This window comes from Tachypleus tridentatus, chromosome 3, assembly GCF_004210375.1.
Source record: "Tachypleus tridentatus isolate NWPU-2018 chromosome 3, ASM421037v1, whole genome shotgun sequence".
NCBI lineage: Eukaryota > Metazoa > Arthropoda > Merostomata > Xiphosura > Limulidae > Tachypleus > Tachypleus tridentatus.
Window position 1 is genome coordinate 88,904,299 of NC_134827.1, and position 20,075 is coordinate 88,924,373.

Consider the following 20,075-nt stretch of genomic DNA (forward strand, 5'->3'; position numbering starts at 1 on the left):
CGTTGTCATTGTGTAACAGAACAGCTTTGAGGTTTAACATTGATGAATCAATAAAGAGACGCCACTCTTGTGGGTCATGGTCACAACCTAAATCAGAAAAACAATCCTTCGATGTCAACACAGAAACAGAGACTGTCAACTTGTGCAAAGAATTTGGTTATATCATCTTGGCGGCTTCGAAAAACAGAAATTTTCGTACCTGGTGACAGCAGACACCATTCCTGCAGTCTCGAGTCCAGCAATTCGGCTTTTGCTTTTGACAGACCCAAATCTCTGACCAGATGGTTTAATTCTGACTGTGTTATGAGATGTGGATCGTTTGAGCAGCACAGTTCAAAATCCGGATCAATGTCACTGACAGTTCCCTGCATTGCAGTTTCTTCATCTGGTTTGGCTAAGGTCCGTTCCTCTGGTGGGTTTGAAATTGGAATACTGTCGTTATGTGGCACGGGTCTCATTGCTGAAGGCAGATTAGAGTATTCAATTGACTTCTTGTTTTTGGCAGATAAGCCTGACACATTAGTCAAACATAAGTAACAGTCCGTCATATGGTCTTTCTGTACTCGCCATATCACTGGGACAGCAAACGGCATTGTCTTTCGAGTTCCTTTAAGTCAAACTCTAAGACAGACAGCACATGTCGCACAAAAAATATGAGTCGCCCATTCCTAGTCTTGATCACCAATTTTACAGCCGAAGTACAGATGATATGCTTTCTTCACAAGAGCAGTCATTGAGCGTCTCTAATGAACAAGCGTATACTCGCCACAAATATAGCAGAATGTATCGGGGCTGTTACGACATTAACGAGACATACTGACCGACATCAATCGTCTTGTAAAACGTCTATAACATCTAACTTACTTGCTACAGTGCTACTGAGACAATATTCTGAAACAATATGTACACACTATAAGATCTATATAAATCCAATGAGCAGCATCTGTGTATCCAAGCCGCTTTTATAGACTGCTGAGACAGTGTCAAGCTGGCTCCGGCATGCCCGGGCTGCATACTTTCACAGAACAGCTTTCAACCTGGCCTGATTACATGCCTGGACATGTCCAGACTGCACAAAACATTGTTCATAAGTCTCTTACAGAAACGAAAATTTTTGGACACAAATATAAGAAAAACATGGCAAAACTGAAGATTTCGATGAAACGGTACGTGATGGGCAAATTTGGATGTGATTTTCGTGATCAGCAGCCAGAGATCTATAAGGAACACCCAACAGTGTTCAAGAAACAAAAACTTTATTGTGCAGTGCGCTATCTCTGTTGTGACTACCATGGGTATCTAAATAATCATTTTAGCGTTATAAGCCCTAAGATTTAACAGTTAACCACCAGGAGAGTGAGTGTGTTTGTGTGTTTTTTTATAGCAAAACAACATGGGGCTATCTGCTGTGCCCACCGAGGGGAATCGAATCCCTGAATTTAGCGTTGTAACTCCATAGACTTACTGCTGTACTAGCGAGGGACAGGGGTGTGAGAAAAAAATAGATGTTTTGTGGAAATCTATAAATGTATATATCTGAGATTTCACGTTGATTTCACTTTAACGAATTCACCAATTTAGAGGTGAGATCCTTCACTTGTTGTCTCTTATTATTCCTATAATAATTCACAAATTCGTTTCATTATCCTGAATTTCTTTTTCAGACAATTTCTCTAGATCGATCTTAAGACTTCTAACTTCACTGGATATTGTAATCATTGTTGTGGAAATAAAAAGAAATTTCTCATATTTGTTTACAAACAATATATTTATTTATTTTCTTTATTTAATACAAGCCTGATATTCAAAACACAAACTAAAATCAATCTAAATGATATTGAATATTCATGTTGTGATATACACTATGTAGATATTAATTATTTAGAAACGCAGCTTGCTTAACCTTCAAAAATGTTTTTTATTTTTTAAAGATTTATTGTGAAAGGAAACCTCAAATTATATTAAATTACTAATTATAAAAACAACATTAATTTAAGTTTACTTAACGGTATCAATGACTAAAAGTATTTTTTTATAATAAGTTAGCGTGATATAATGATACGTCACATATTTCTAAAAATGTCACTTTTAACACTTTTTGACCAGGATAATTCCACTCATCCAAGACTATAATACAAACAGAACCTAAAAGTATTTCGTACAATAAAATAAATATGTTAATTTTTTATGTTCACAAAGGTGATTTTCATTCTGAAAACATTCTCGTTTCTAACATTTGTTGATAAAGATCGTATAGTGAAAGGAACACTTCGGCACACATCATCACTTAGATAAAACATAGAAAAAAAAATAAAATCCTCATTCATATAATAAATATCAAACACAATATTTATACTAATAACTAACAAAATATCACTAATTACAGGAATTAGCATCTGTTAAAATAATATGTTATTAAACAAATGAAGATAAAGTTGCTTAAACTTTCTGCACAATAAGAAAAAATAACACAATAACACAATAAGGATAAATTAGTTTAAATACTGAAAATGGCAACTCTTGTCCATCATTATGTATAACTTTAGCTATAGAGAGCATTTTGATGCTAGAAAGATATATTAACTTTCCGGCACTGAACTACAAATGCCTGAAAGATGGAATTAGTTAAAATGCTAAAATTTAATATGAGGATGGGATTACTTGAAAACACAAACAATAAAACGTGTGTAAATCACTAACAAAAGTCTTCCTAGTAATAAAACCAAAAAGTGACAGAAATGTGTCACAAAGGAACTCGCTAACATAAGTTTCCATGTTAATGAAACAAAATATGACAGAAATGTGGTATATAGCAGATCACTAACATGTTTCTATATGAAGGATAATGCTTATTGTGTGTATTATGTAGAATTCAATAATAAAAACGAAAGCTGTGTATCTTCGAACATTAAATTTTGAGTATGTGATAAAAGTTTGCGTTTTAAAATAAAATAAATTATAATGTATTTGCCTTTATAATGTCTGTATAGATGGAATTGTATCAGTTAACACCTTAAACCTAATGCATTTAATATTATAAATATCACCAAATTAAAAGTAGATCTTGATAGTTGTTTTTCTACATATATTAAAGGTTAAAAGGTCCAAACAACATTCATTTATTCTAATTAACAACCAAGTTATTCATATAGTTTCCTGCAAACCCGCGTAAGCAAACTGGGAATCATATTTATCTTAGTATATGCAGTGGTGCATTACTTTGAATTTCATTGATCAACAAATGTAATGCAAAATTTAACACACATGTTAATAACCCAGATTCAGTTTATTTCTAAAAGTTTGCATATTGCAAATATTAGGAATGCAACTGATTGTGCATTCACTTGCATTACGATGCAAAATTTGAAACTATAATTCTAATGAATTTTACTTGTTTTCTTTTCTATGGTTTATTTCTGATTTAAGCGAATTACATTATTTGCTTATTTATATAAATGTCAAAGAACTGTATGGTTTTTCCATTTGGCTTAATAAAGGTAATACCAAGACTAATGAAGTAATTGCCAGGTTATGTGTAAAGAGAGACGAATTCAGTCTTATTTGGGATTAACTCCGTAACATATAGTTTCTTTAAGATTAAAACACTCAGAAAGTTTCAATCAAATACGAATGACAAATGTAATTTTTACAAACATCACTAAAAACAAAATAGGGTATATGTATGTATATACCCTTGGAACATAGAAGAAACAAAGTAGTTTTCTAAATATCAACATGCATATACCAAGATAAAATAATCTAATTAAATTTCAAGTCATTCTAAAACTAAAAACGTTCTACATCAAATATATATGCTTGTTAGAAAATTTTGGCTGTCAACTAAAATTACCAGTGTACATTTCTTTAAAATATATTGCATATTATCTCATTATATTCACAAACATTATATAGCAATTGTTTAAGAAATAGCTTCACATTTTATGGCCGAGGACAGAGATAATAAGATAATAATATATTTCATTAACCCTTACTGGCGGATTTGAAATAAAATAAATACTTTCAGTCATCTTTGTTTCAGTGTTTTGTTCAAGAAGACCGGGTAAAAAATACCAAAACAACTACATAAAATATTATATCAAAGACTTATAAAGAAAAGAAGTAAAATTTTAGAGTGTTTTAGATATAAAACAAATAGACTTGTTTAAGTACGTATTAATTCATCCTTTGCAGTATCTTAAAAGGTACTTAAGCGAACAATGTGCTCAGACACCCCATTTACACCTAGTAGAGCATATGCTTAGTTTTATTCACGTGTTATGAGAATAACATTATATTCATGCAAAATAAATATTTAGAAAATATGTTTTTTCTTTTGTAAATCAATTCAACAAATGCTGTATACAAATTCAGTTAAAATGTGTTATCTTTTCAATTCGATTTCATGGTGTAACTTATTAAAACCTTACTTATTCAAAATTTAAAATTAAGTAATTTAATAAAAATAGATAAAATATTCTATTGTTATATTTGGTTTTAAGGACTGCTTTACGCTAGCAGACCACCATCCTTTGCTTAATGTGTTGCTAATTTTGTCAATTTTTAAATAATATGGAAATATTGATTTAGATTCACAGTTCTTTGAGGCACACTAGAATATACGTAATAATAATTTGCATACCATATCATGATCGAACAAAGTTCAGTTTGGCAATAAACAAAAAGCTATACATCATGCATATATTCATATATTTGCAAACATGAAAATATACACGTCCTTAACTTGAACATTGAAAACATATTTCAAGAGAATACAGAAGTTCTATCTATCAAAGGACGTTTTAACAGAAATCCTTATGTTTAACAAATTTTCAGTATAAAAATAATTTTAAAGAGGTCATACTTTTTCCTGTCTTATATATTTTATTCACAAATCAAGTTTGTAAATTAAATTCAACTTTTTACCTATTGTACTGTTGTTGTTTTTCTCAGAACTGAAATATAAAAGGACTTTGTTTTCAGATTTAAATATTTTTCTTTGTTTACGTTTGAGTTCAGTCCAGCTATTTTTGCTTCAAACTACAAGTATTGTACTAAAAGAACATTTTACACTTTAGTTTTTACTGTAAATATAGTTTCCTAAAGATACTTTATGCAGGCAGCTATTTGTACAATATAAAAATGGAATGGAATGTTTGTATGAAAGGCAAAAAAAATTAGGTGCTGATATTTTATTCACAAATAAATGGTTTCTCTCAATAACTGACAACATAACATGATCATGTACACAATAAAATCTAAAGTAAAAATATGACACTAATAAGTTCGGAATGCGTAGTTGTGTTTCTATTATTTTTTGTTCCTTTATAACTATTTGACTAAGAAATATACGTATAAAACATTCACGTCCCTGAAGGTGTGTAGCCATGTATATTTCACACTAAAGGCTTACAAAAAGTGGAAAAATAATGCCTTTTCAGGCCTGCACTGTGTATCTGTATAGACCGGTTTAACGATATATATATTTATATATGAGTGCATGTGTATACATAAACATCTACAGGTGTAGCGTCAGTTTTCTTTAAGATTTTACTTTAGTTTAATTTCAAAATAGATGCCTTAAAAATTTTCAATAGTATATATACATATATATATGTTGTTAACTTTATTTCTTGTTTAAGTTAGTCTTTGTTTTAACCGTCTTAACCTTTTTATTGTACATTCATCTTTCCGAGGCAGTTTCTTACATTATAGAAGACTTGTTTCACTACATAAAATGACACATTTCGTAACCATGGTTACAATATTTATACATATATTGCTGCTTTAATCGAAGTACAATACATTGCAAAAATAGAAACTTCGTTCCATCCATAACAACCTCGTGGAATTGTAAATAGAATATAATTTGATAATGTATCCTATAGTATAAAGTAAATAAAAATATATTCTTAATTTTCCATTAATTATAAAACAATAATTTTAAAATCTGGGCCTAAGAAGGTTAGCCCAAAAATTTGTATATTTTTCTCTGTATAAAAATACATGGACTAGATTGAAATAATTTCACGAATAATACTTTCTAAGTGTCATTGTTGAGCGTAGAAGTATTGTAACACGTCTCTTAATGGTTGTTCACTTTTGTGGCTTTTCTGTCGCTAATATCTATGAAATCTGAGGGATCACTGTGATAGTTTTACTTTGCTCTAGCCTACATGACACGTAGGGAACCTTTTGAGAGCCAATGTTAGTTTATGTACTTTAATGTTCCTCAAACAAATCTATTATCACAGGACATTACGAGTGATTTTTACGATATACAACTCATTTCTAGCAGTTGATCAATGCTGATTTTCACAATTGTTTTCTTAATTATATAAAGTTGAGCACTTCATTTAATTCTACAAATTATCTACAGAAACTAAAAAAAAATGCCTTCCAAATTTGAATTAGCTTATTTTGCAAGCAAATATAAAAATTTAGTTAAAAGTATGAAGAAACCTCTCGTATTTTGACCTAATATTTCGGAAAATGCTTAGTTATTAGAGTAAAACTAAGTTTGGCAAAAGTAATAAAATTTTCCCTAAAATCTAGAGAATTAATTTTTCTGTCATACACTTTTTAATGTAATCGAACCTCAAAACTTAGAAAACAGTGATATCTATTGTTCCAAAATTTATATTTATCTTACAAATATAACAGAAATTTGAAGTGAGTTTTAAAACACGTTAAATAAATGATGAAAGTGACTAGATAACTGGACTAGATTGTTTCGTTTAAAATACTATATAACATTTTTGTATCTTGATTAAAATGCCATGAAATTTGACAGCAATTTAAACATTTTCTGTTTAACACTTCCCCTTTAAGCCAGATGTCCTAGCAGTCTTGCGTAGTACTTACAAGAAGTTGTTCGGACTGATGCTGTGTCAGAGATCCATGATTTAAACTAGCAAGTAAACTTGTGTGATTCAGGGCTTGAGATGAAGTAGTTTCGGCTAGAGTCCTAAATCTTTTGTCGTACATGTACAGCAATGGGGCTTCTATATTTTCAGAAATATTTTTGTGAATATGAACATGCTTCTTTAGATACGCTTGGCGTTTAAATCTTTTCCTGCAAATTTCACATTCAAACTGTCCTTCTTCTGTGGTGTATCCGTTTGAGTCAGTGTTGTCCACATCTGGGGAAGGTGTGCTTCTCAAGCTATCACTATCACCACAGGTCTCGAGCAGAGTGGCCGGAAGCAGCTGCGGAGGTACGTGTAACTTCTCGCTAGCAGAACGGCTTTGTCGGGGTTTATGCCAACGACGATGTGAAGCTAGATTGGCAGGACAGTTAAAAACTTTGTCGCAATCAGGACAGCGGTATTCTACGTGCACAATACGTGAACAACGATGCTGAGCCAGACTAAACGCGTCTGGATAGTGTTCTTTACACAACTTACATATATACGCTCCAATTTTATTTTCAATTTTGGCTAGTTCAGCTTTGGCTTCTTCACTGATATTTACTACATTAAAGCTTGGGTCAATGTCACCACTTCTCACAGGTGGTGGTATGTCATCCTCGCTCTCTGATGCCAGAATAAATGTACCCGACACAGGTGAAGTTTTATCGTCATCTAAGTTTAGTTTACGGACGGCTTTTCCTTTACGAGATATCTTAGATTTCGGTTTTGGTTCAGGACTCTGTGAGAGTTCTTTCTTTTTGTTAGGTGGGAATGGTGAAACACTTTGTGAGACACGAACAGAGGAATCCTTGGGACGAGAAGGGGTGCTAGGAAGAGAAGCAGGTAAGCGTTCTAAACGAGGGAAGTATACCACAGTTGATCGGACTGGTATAGGTTTATCTTTATCATTACCCGTAGTCAAGGCAAGTGGTTCTTCTTGTTGTTTTGGTGGTGTTGATGAGAAATCCTGAAACGAACAGTCCGGTTCAGAACTGGTGTCACTACGGTCTTCATCGGAACATCTCCGAAATCGTGGCTGGTGAGTTGAAGGTGGACGGAGAGAGCGCTTCACTAAAAACCCTCGGGGCATGATGGGTAGAAATGTTTTTTGATTCGAAAATAAAAAAAAAGAACTGGGTTTGCAGTCAGTGTAATTTAACGTATTGTAGATTAAGATTTGCAATGACAATCATAGGGCTCATTAAGAAAGAAAACTTAATAATCTTCCCCGGTTACTCTGTTGTGCGTACACCGTCTATCGTCAACTGACAGAAAATGACGGCAGACAGTTATATCCCTCAGTGCCAGCTCTAATAGTCTGTATGCTTTAAGCCACGCCTACTGTTGCATGTTCTGAGCCAAACTTGCATATGACTGGTGTATGGTGAATGCCTATTTGAAGAATCAGAGTGATTGACACCATTTGAATTTTGTTAAAAGAACAGGGCGTCTCAAATAGTAGACAATACTGCATTAGCAGTGTTGTTTCGCGTTGCAACGTTCAGCTTAGCGTTAACACATCTGATGTCCTAACAGAAATGCGTTTGACAAAGACAAACGGATTTGTTTGTGACTTCTTAGTAAAGTGGTTGTTGGTTGATTTTCATACCTTCACAAGCTAACTAAGTCGAAAACTATGTATTATTCTTGCATTATACGTATTTGCTTTTATTTTTTATTAAATTAATTTATTCATAGGCGAACTTTTGGAAGTGTCAATGAAGTTAATCTATTGAGCTAATTAAATTCGCTTCTGTTCATTGTTAACGCAAGTTTTCGATACCCTTTAAAGAAAATGCTATTTCATAATATTAATAACTCAAATGACAAACATAAGAGGATATTTTTAATTGTAAATTCAGAAACAAACATATGTATAGTTAAGTAGTTTAAATATAGACCTTAGTATTAGACAGTTAAACAGATAAAAGTACACAGCGAGATTAGAAGTTTAATTTAACAGAATACAGCAGAGTCTTGTAAGTATAGTTCAGGCTCTGAAGTGTAGTTACAAAGAATATTACGCAATATTGTAAGCTTAGTTTTAAAGAATGCATTTCAAGCTTGGAAGAGTAAGAGAGCTAGATTGCTTACAGGGCATTCTGATTTCGAATCAGTTACCTATTACATTAAAAACTATTGTAATCTGTGTTCTTTATGTATTTAAGTTTACACCACAAAATGTCTTATAATTCTAAGTTTAGAATACAATATTTTAGTTTATTTTTATGGGCGTTTTTGAAAATTGTCGCCAAATCAGTAGAATATTTTAATTTACGTTTAAGAATGACAAACATAAACATGTGTCATACATGTGTCGTAGACGAAAAAAATAAAGAAAAGTATACTTTGTTGGAGGTAATTGACTGGAATGTTTTAGTTGATATATTTTTGTTACTATAATTACTTGTTTTTCTTATGGTTGTTTAAACTAGGTTTATGGATTATAAATTTCATATGCTATAACTAAATTTCACAAATTAGTCACTGTATTGAATCGTTACTACAAATACTTAAATTGAGTTTGTCATGCTAACTATATCTAATAACGAGTTTATTATGTTCTAACATAATGAGTGTTTTATTTTATATTAACATCCGATATACAAATATATACTCTATCGAAGTGCAGTACTCTGGTAAACATGATAGCTTGATTGTTATAAGATAACTCAATAAACTGATCTTAAACAGATTTCTAATTTAGTTTACTAGCTTAAACGTTCATGAATAATATCGCGAAATGTAAAAATGAATGTGCAGCATACAAATATATTAACACGTATTCATAACTCGTAGAACCAAATCTGCTGTGTCATGATAAACCCATTTGAAGTAAAAATGTATCTCAGGAAGGCTGGTACGAGTAGTAACACTCACTAATAAAGCTGCTTTATACTTAGATACATGAAAATTTATTTTCTTCTCAGAATTGCGATTGATTGATAGATATATTTTTTATTTCTCAGGATGCTACGAAGCATTTTTAAAAAGTATATTATTTTCATAGTTTAGCAGCAAGATTTGTGTATGTATATTTGAAGTTAAAATGTAAGGGATAGACAAATAAATCTAAAGTAAAACTCTTATCTTTGCCCGCAGTATTAAACCCGTATAAGACACGAGCACATTGTTGCAGCTGCATGCTGTTTTTCGATGAGAGCCAGGTGGTGAAACTGATCACTTTGTATTGTGGTAACAATGAAATTTCACTATAATCATGTTAAAATTTTCTGAATACCTTTGAAACATTATTTAGACGTATTCTCTTTTAAACAATATGTAGTTACGTAAATATTATTTCACTTGATCATTGAAAAACATTTGTGAGGTTATGTGGTACTAGAATCAAACGAATAATTTTAACTTATGAAATTGTTGTTGGGTGTTAGTATTTAGTGGCGCTTGTACTTACTAAAGCTCTACTTTTAGACAGTATTATGTTTTTGTTATCGGAAAGGTAAAGTAGGCAATAGCTATATTATTTCCACTCCCTCAACTTTCTTCTTGAATTGCTCGAATTTCACGAGCATCCCGTGGTTCAGATTGCAATGTTAAGGTTCTATGGTTCACTTTCCGCTTCCGCCCAGAGGCAAAATCGCACTCCATTCTTTTCAGAAAAGTTCTAACGGACCAAATAAAGAGTGTTTTTCTTATAGCAAAGCCACATTTGGCTATCTGCTGAGTCCACCGAGGGGAAACGAACCCCTGATTTTAGCGTTGTAAATCCGTAGACTTACCGCTGTACCAGCAGGGGACCCAAATAAGGAATGTAGTGCTTAAAAATAGAATAGGCCTAGTCATATTCTTTTAATCCATCACTATCACAAAACAGTTCCTTCAATTTAAGCTGTAAGTGCGTTATATGAATGACATTCAATCCTTTATCATAGGGTGCTGTTGACTGACTGCTTCCACACTGGTTAGTATCTGGCAGCAGGTATTCTCACTTGGTTTGAAATAATTACAAAAGTATTATTTTATAATCATACGTGATTGATTACAATCACGCCTTGCCAAGAAAAATCGTTCATCTAAAATTAATGTTATTCTAACAAACGATTTATATAAATATCGTTCAGACCACAACTATGATGTCGCCAGCCAGCCTAATGAGCTTTGGTATTAAACAAAATGCGTCGTCTCCAATATGTCAGAATTAGTGTGGATATATATTCTTGTGTTAGGAAAAAAAAACCTGAGAGATTGAATTAAAAACTGCTGTGTTTAAAAACACAATACGACTAATATTATTTTTTATGATGTATAATTTGTAATCGCATTTTGCTAACAAAACACATCCATACCATTTCAATTGTTATCACAAAATTTAATTATTCCTTTACTATGATTTGGCTTACTATTCCAAAAGTAATTTTTCAGATAAGGAGATTTTTCTTTTGGATGAGCTATCAGTCTACATTTTGTCACTAAAGTTTAGAATATGCCAAGTTGCTATTTTTGTTAGTAGGATGTTACCCAAAGTATGTCTTACCTCTAGTTCCAGATTCCTTCATAGATAAATATGAATTCTTATTTTTTCAGAGTATTTATTTAAGCAATTAAATTTATATAATTTATATAATTATTTGAACTCCAAGCTGTGAATAGAATGTTCATAAACATTGGAACTGGTTTGCAAATTATTGAGCATTTTCCACAAATATGGCACAAGTGGATTGAATTAAATGTATTAAAAAAAAAACCCTTTGACTGAGACATTGAAGTCCAGGAAGAAAACCTCCTATTTCCTCTTTCAACAATTCTTGAAATATTAGGGATGACAGTAATGTATTCCCTGGCTCCATCATTCCTGTATCCCCTTTTGAAATTAAATAAAACCTTAAATAGCCCGAGGATTCAAGTATTACAGTGAAATTGTTAGTATTTGCTAATATTTAGATTATAGGGTCATTCTTAATTTACTTAATATGTTCTGTAGGGATTTACTCTTTGTTTAAGATTTCATAAAGCTTGTTTAGTAAATTTCGCACATGACTATTTTTTTGAAGTCGTTAGAGATTCAAACAGTACAGTGAACTGTTAATTTATTATAGATGTCGCATTAGCCTCTAGACAGCCACAAACAGAACTTTGCTTGGATTGTCGCCATCCAATGAAAGTAGAAGTGCCAACCAATTTTCAGAGAAACAATAGCAAAGGACCATGACCATTTCACAAAACATTATAGGCAAGCAATTGGCTCGATTAACTGGATTATGGGACTGCTATGTCTTATGCACTTTCTAAGTAGCCTAAAGCTCTAAAGTATATCGCACTGTAACTGAAATATAATCATTGCTGATTTACACCTAGAATTCAACTAACTGGAGAATTAAGCTTTCTTCAGGGACAAGGTCAAAACTAGAAAGTGAGGATCTTGGAAGTAATTGGTTACTTAAACGGATAATTTGTAATGTTTTCATGAAAAAAAATAGTTATTGTGTGGCTTTAGTAAACTGAGAGTAAATCCTGAATGACATGAATTTAAAACAACCTCCGAAGTAAGTCATATGTTTGAACACATTTTTTTCAGTGACAATTCTTTATCTGAATAAAATGTTTTGTGTAACAATACAGTTTAATGAGGTCACATTAAACAAATTGCTATACATTAGTAACAGTAACAGTATAGATTTTAACTGTGTAGAAAGAAATTCGAAATTCCCAGGACATATTACTGTAGCTTCATTATCATTGCATTCTTCAAACACTTGTATTTAGTGCCATAAGTATGAGATATTAGGTTTATGATTTTTATTATGGACAATATTCATATCCTGGTCATGCAAGAAACAAGAACGTTAACAGTAAAAAAGCTAGCTAGTTTAATTTGAGTTATATCTGAACAGCGTCCATTTGGTGACCAATTCAGTCAGTCTTGGAATAGACATTACTTGGTACATGTGTGTAAGAATGTATGAATGAGAAACAGTTATTTTATGTTATTTTATTTTAATATAATATATCGTAATCAGATATTTATTGAAACTTCCAGCGTATAACACACTCCAAGTTGAGGCATTGGCTAAAACGTACATATTTTATTTGCTAAATGGAGAAATGTTGAAGATAAGGGGGAAACGCAAGTCTATCTTACTATAGTATACAGTACACAAATTCTTGTCTTTCACTTTTATTCGAGCATTCATATCGTAGAGATGTATTGATAATGGAACTGACATGTTAAGCCATCTGTTTTTGTTTAAAAATATTATGTTGGTTCTACACAAACTTATCATTTGAATTTAGGTTTTATTCTGCTTGTGCATTGTAATTATAAAAATGATTATTGTGTGTTTTCTTATAGCAAAGCCACATCGGGCTATCTGCTGAGCCCACCGAGGGGAATCAAACCCCTGATTTTAGCGTTGTAAATCTGTAGACCTACCGCTGTACTAGCAGGGGGCTAAAATGACTATTCACCTACTATTTTGAATGGTTATCGACAAAGTCAAAACAGCATATGTCACTAAAGTTATCCATATAGCTAGTTTTATTTAAGTTGCTCTGTATTAAAGAGCAATCACGTGACCGTCACATAAAATCTGAAGTCATAAGTCAGGAATGAAATTATGATGTCGAACAGCAACATGAACTCCCTAGAATTTCAATATATGAGGACAAAAAAGCCACCAGATATTCATCATCATTTAAAAAACAGCTGATGCTTCTCAGGCGAAGTAATCACCACAAAAGTTACCTTGAAACGTTGACAAGCCTGAAGTATAGTGAAAGTTGGCAAGTGAAATATTTGGCTGAACTAGTAGTGAGTGGAAATGAGAAACGGTACTATGATTATGTGTTGATTTTACATTGTTCAATAAGGTCGCCTTTCTATTTCTATTGATAAAAAATGTATTGGCAAATTGCCTATTGGCAAAAAAAATGAAATGATGAAAGAAATCTTAGACTGTTTTAAGTACATGAGATAATTTGTATAAGTTTTTGGTCGTGCTATTCAGGTTCTATAGTGCATCTGCCACTCTCTAGTAACATTAACTGACACATACACTATGAGACTTGGAATGGAAAAAAATAAGTCAGGTATATGTCAGTGTTTTAGAAATAGTCATAGTCTGTGACTAAAGGAGAATTATTAAGCTTTCTAAATTTTTATACCGTAATATTAATATTATGTGGCCCAGTTCTTCAAGGCAGTTGCATCATTTAATATTGTGAATGGATCTTATGGATCTAAAAGAACTAAAAACTCTGATCAAACATTTCAACTGTTGAAACGCTTCAGTTGAGACTCCAGTGTGACTTCTTACAAACAAGTTTGTTCAGTCATAATTCATAAAATTTCTAATTATATTGAAATCAGAGTTGTGTTACAAGTGTAAAAGAGTACATTGTGTGAAACTTCATATGCAAATTGTATTCTGACAATGACCGAATATTGAAAACAACAAAAATATAACTTCATGCAAAACTGATATTTGTTAAACACTACTACCGCTATGTGTATAGTAAGACGCGCACTATTCAGCACTGAATCGGCTGATTAATTTTAATATCTTAGATGTTATGAAAGCATATAGTATTATGACACTGTTGGAGTGCAATGTGGTTATACAGCATTATCGGGGACAAATCATATTAAAATACAAATGCATCGAAATTATTTTATAAATTAATAAGTTATGAGAATTCTTAATACAATACGTTACTTGTTAAATAATGCTTCATTTTTCGTTGCTAAAAACATATATAGAATATTATGTGATAGTCCTTTCAGTCCACTGGCTGTAAAGATCTTCAAAGAATTTTTTTTTTTTTTTACTAAATTAAATATGAATAATGTTTCACACACAAACAAACAACTCCGGTTATGATATATATAACGAAGCACATGTTTTACTAACTATAAATGTGCTTCAATATATTATCTAAAAAGTACAATAAACGCTGTATTTTAGGTACACTCCTAACAAGCCCTGGAACGTTGCAGTGTGTGGCGCGTGCCAGCTTAGCAACAACAGAGTTCATATCGAACACCTGGCTTGTGCATTACGCGATTATGAATGAACACTCAAGCGTATCAAGCGTGCTTTGTGCGATCTGTCGCGTGGATGTTTGTTCTCAGGGGAACCTAAATGTAGAGCGATACGACAGAATTAGACAGATGGTACAGCTATGCTGAATCTTATTTCTCTAGTGATTACTTTTAAACATAGGAAATGTTGCTAAACTTAACTCAGTATATCTTGAACACAGATATTTATGAATTGTGCTTTAATCTACGAAAATTCGTCAACACTGTGATTGCACAAATATAGTAAAGGTTCCTTTGCCACTGAAACAATACATGTAAAAACTTGCTATATATATTTATCTTTGCAAATATTATTTATCCATTTTATTTCTTAAAGGTACAGTTCTGGTCAAATAAATAAAATATACAGAAATTATCAAATATATTCATGATACTCAAGATACGAAATGGTTTATAGACTACAAACAAAGAGAACTTTGTTGACACAGTTTTATGAGAGTTATATGTGTAGGTTTTCAATCATAAAATTAATTTACACTAGTAATGGCATAAATTTGTGGACAACGAATAACAGATTTTTATATATATATTTCATTACAATGACAATCATTCATATTTTGAATAATAAATTAGAACTCACACTTTGAATGTCATTTCTTAGCAGCTGAATTAATGTTAAAGAAATTTATCCTCAAGAAAGACATCGTTACACCATTTTGAGGTGACACTCACTATTGATCAAATGTCTTGGAAAGTATAGTACCAAAAAAACTACAACTCATTTTTTACATGTTTAGTTTCTCAGTATATTAGTTATTTACAAATGTTAGGCGTTTTTCCTTATTATTTTTACAATGTTTTTTTTGTGAAATTATTAAATACCCTCTGTTAAAAACTACACACTTAGTGACAATGAAGCAAGTTTGGGTATTCCAGTCATAAGTATTCTATACTTACAACCAATGAAAATTGAATAGCAGCTAAATTACGATTATCTAGATAAACGTAGATTCCTTTTATTGATACGAAAAATATGTTTTTACTCGTAAGTTGGTTTTTATTTAAACATTTTTATATAGATAGATTATTAGATTCTGATTTGAACTTTAGAAGTGTTTTAAACTGCACCCTTTATTATAAAGCTTCAGTTAATTTAATAAGTGTACTCCTGAGCTTTTATACCAGAAAAACTTTATGTCATTAGTTTAGTTTTCATTCACATATGAAAACCTTTATTGCATTTCTGACATATTTCCAAAATGTGAAGTGTCAATTATGAAAAAATAACAACACATTTAATCGAGTATTAATTACCAAAAACCAACCGCTACTTTATACCTTAAAAGTTATGTATATGAAACATACCATATATGACTGTTCCTTTTAGTCTAGACAGATGAGCATTTCATAATTATTATACCCTCTAGTGCCAAAACGGTATGTCTGCAGACTTACAACGCTATAAACCGGGTTACGATACCCGTGGTTGGCAGAGCACGGAATACCCATCGTGTAGCGTTGTGCTGAACTTTAGAAAAGACGTTTATTAAATATACAAAAAATGTTATTACACATTTCCGTTGGGACACCCCCATATATTTGATTAATAAAATGAGTAATTCCAGAATGCAGCTGACTTGATAATATTCTAGGTCATTTACCCTTTGATACACCTGAAATTTCTAAGTGTTAGTGAAGAACATCTGTCTTTAGTAATATTAACCATGGAGGACTTGTATCCTCCTTTCTTGAGATATCTACTTACGAATAACCAAAGTGACGTGGGCAGTGGGTTGGAGGGAAGTGCTTCCAGTGTATGTTATACAAATTGGTTAACTTTTAGTTTTCATCACGATTTTGTCTAAGATAAATATTTATCTGAAAAAAATATTTTTATTCAGTTGCTATAGAGAACTGCTTTTCTATGCCGTGCCTGCTCTATTGAACGTGTTATTGAAATTTTAGGCCGGACATGGCGAGGTGAGGTTAAGGCGTTCGATTCGTAATCTGAGGGTCACGCGTTCGATTCCCCATCGCACCAAATATGCTCGCTCTTTCAGCCGTGGGGGCGTTAAATGTAACGGTCAATCCCACTATTCGTTGGTAAAAGAGTAGCCCAAGAGTTGGCGGTTGGTGGTGATGATAGCTGCCTTCTCTCTAGTCTTACACTGCTAAATAAGGGACGGCTAGCGCAAATAGCCCTCGAGTAGCTTTGTGCGAAATTAAAAAAACAAACAAACAATCTTTTATGAAACTTAAATGTTTCAGTTACTGTAGACCTGCAAGATTAAACTCTGTAAATGGAAAATCCTAGTCATCACGTGGTTAGTTTCCAAGTAGAGAGTATTGAAACTTGTCAAATATTAATAAAATCTATTATTTAAGAAATTTATCTTTATTAATGATCCTCCAAAAAGTTTCTAAGAAAAAAATCCACATGTTGTTGATAATTTTGGAGGATCCTATATATTTCATGATTGCCAAAAATTTCGTTGACTCTGGATTTAGACACTTTCTATCTATGACCACGTCCATGTTTAAGCTTTGTTAGTTCACGTGGCCATGAAGCATACGATTTTATTAACAAGCTACATGTCCCCAAACCTCTGTCAGAATCCAAAATATGTGCAGAAAAAATTAAATAATAAAGATGTGCTGCATAACCTAGGAAGAAAACACATCGTAAAGACATTTCATATTAATAAAAACAATGTTGTTTTAGAGAAACATGTTGTATCTGATTGATTATTTGTAAAGTCTGTGATATATACCTTCCACACTATCTTGTAAAAGGGATAGATTTTCAAAAAGTTCTCACCACCATCTCCCTCAACAAAGTCAAGAGAAAGTAAAATAGCGGGAGACAAGAATAAATATTTTTGTACTATTATTATCATGAAATTGTTTGAAGTACAACTATACTATTACCCTACAATCTTGCTTCTCCAATCTTCTATACCAATACTTGGTGGAACGGGTTAGTACGTCACAAGCCGTATATGGTGATGCTCATTTATCATGTCATATTAAACAGTTTCACATTTATCTTGTTTTATGGTTATTACTATAAATTTATGTTCTTTAGCCAACACATATAATTAAGCAAACATAATACTTTCACAACAGCAAAACTATTTCAGAGGATGAGTTCCCTTTTAAAGGGTGAGGCTCGGCATGACCAGGTGGTTAGGACGCTCGACTCATAATCTGAGGATATCGGTTCGAATCCCCATCACACGAAACAGACGATGGGTGATGATGATTAGCTGTCTTCCCTCTAATCTTAAGCTGCTAAATTAGGGTCAGCTAGCGCAGATAGCCTTCGTGTAGTTTTGTGTGAAATTAGAAAAAACAAAACAAACATTTAAATAATCAAAATAGTTGTCTCTGATCTTGATTTGGACATTTTTATTGTGGACTTAACCTTACTGAAAAATAAATCTGCTTGTTTTTCTTATTCGATAGATGATCTCCGCTCGTTCTGAAGGATACTTAATTTTTACCGCATATGACTACAGCAGACTGCATGAATTCAGGTATACGTGGCATTCACTACCGATATAGTCATGGTGGAACGACTAGTATCAGAACTACATACAAATATTGGTTTGTGTTTCATTTCTTATGTACCATGATACCACTGAACATTTATTGTGTTTAGGAAGGATACGTACGCAGATGTTTTTAACACACTTTCAAATAATAAAGATTTGTTTATATTCGTGACTTAGAATTTCCAAAACGGAATTCATTTCCCTTAATGTCATTGGAAAAGAATAATATCCAACTTGGATATCAGAACCATCCAAACAACGACCTACAATAAGTCATAACTCATCCACGGTAAAGATAAAAAAAATAAGCGTGATGTCTTGTAGCAGTAGAGAATCCATGAACGAAAATTCATGACAAAATCCATCGACGTGAACCAAGTAACAATATTTGGAAAAAGAAACACAGATAACGTGTATACAACGTGCTTTTGCGATATAATATTTCTTTTGTCATGTGTTTCATGCAAATGAAAAATTTAGCAAATATTTATAGAATTTCGTTTAAAGACATAACAGTCAACTTACCAGACACAGTGACTATGGCTTTTCTTGTGATTATACTGTTGAACCTATTTCTGGAAAAATCATTATTTCCTACACTAAATACATTACAGATAACATCAGAGAGAGGTGTTATGCTTTAGACATGATATCCTACAATGTAGTCTTTTACAAAGAAAATTATGGTGTAGGACTATTGTCAAGATGCACGGTCATCATAAAAGCTTATGAGATGTGTTGACATGAGATGTAACAATAATATTTACCCAACCTCTATGAGCTATTATAAACTATGTCTACTGTGTTATTGCCATCTGCTGGATTAATGAAACCAACAAGCAAAACAGACTGCACTTGCTTGAACAGTTATCTACCTAATTGATGACAGAGTATTAGCGGTATTCAGATTCCACCTGTAATGATCATCATTATGGTGAATGAAGTAGAAGTGACTGGAAATAGCTTAATAAATAGTATGACTTTGTGTTTACTGAATTTGAGAGCAAATATATGGCTATTATAATATCTATTATTGTTTGGATGATAATTGTGTAAACGATGTGGATTCAACATAATAGCATGAACCTATTACTGATTGAATATGACAACGTGTTTTTGGATCTTTGGATCAAATATCTGTAGATTGTCACAACACAGAAGTTAAACATATAGCCAGTACATAGGGAGTTTGAAAATTAAATAATTCCCTCTTCAAAGAATTTTTGTTGTCATTGCCAAAATTGGGAGAGTATATAAGGATTATATTTTCAATTTAGACAGAGTGCCTCTCCCTGTTGTAGAATAATAAATATCTGCCTATCACGAGAGACAACCATTGATTGACAACATTAGATGTGGCTTTAAGATAATGACAAGTAGAGTTGAATGCTGGAAACTACCATTAGAGCACTTTCGACACCTGAGAAAGTCTCTATCAATTAAGTTTGCCATTTTCAAACAACTATTGAAGTCTAACTCTATAAATATAATGAGACAGATGTGATCTACGTTGACAATGTATTGGTCGTTGTTGCTGTCAAGATGGACATGATCTGAGCGGATAAAGAAATTTGGATTGAAGTTGCAATTATTAAAGTGATCGCTTATGGAGCT

The 20,075-nt window shown here is 32.3% G+C and overlaps 1 protein-coding gene across 1 annotated transcript; it reads right to left on the bottom strand.

Moving 5' to 3' along the window:
- Positions 1 to 1,815: 1,815 nt before the first annotated feature.
- Positions 1,816 to 8,190, bottom strand: LOC143247430 (uncharacterized). The gene has a single exon (XM_076495506.1). The coding sequence runs from the start codon at positions 7,996 to 7,998 to the stop codon at positions 6,838 to 6,840; it is 1,161 nt and encodes a 386-aa protein (XP_076351621.1). The 5' UTR covers positions 7,999 to 8,190; the 3' UTR covers positions 1,816 to 6,837.
- Between the last annotated feature and the right edge of the window lie 11,885 nt (positions 8,191 to 20,075).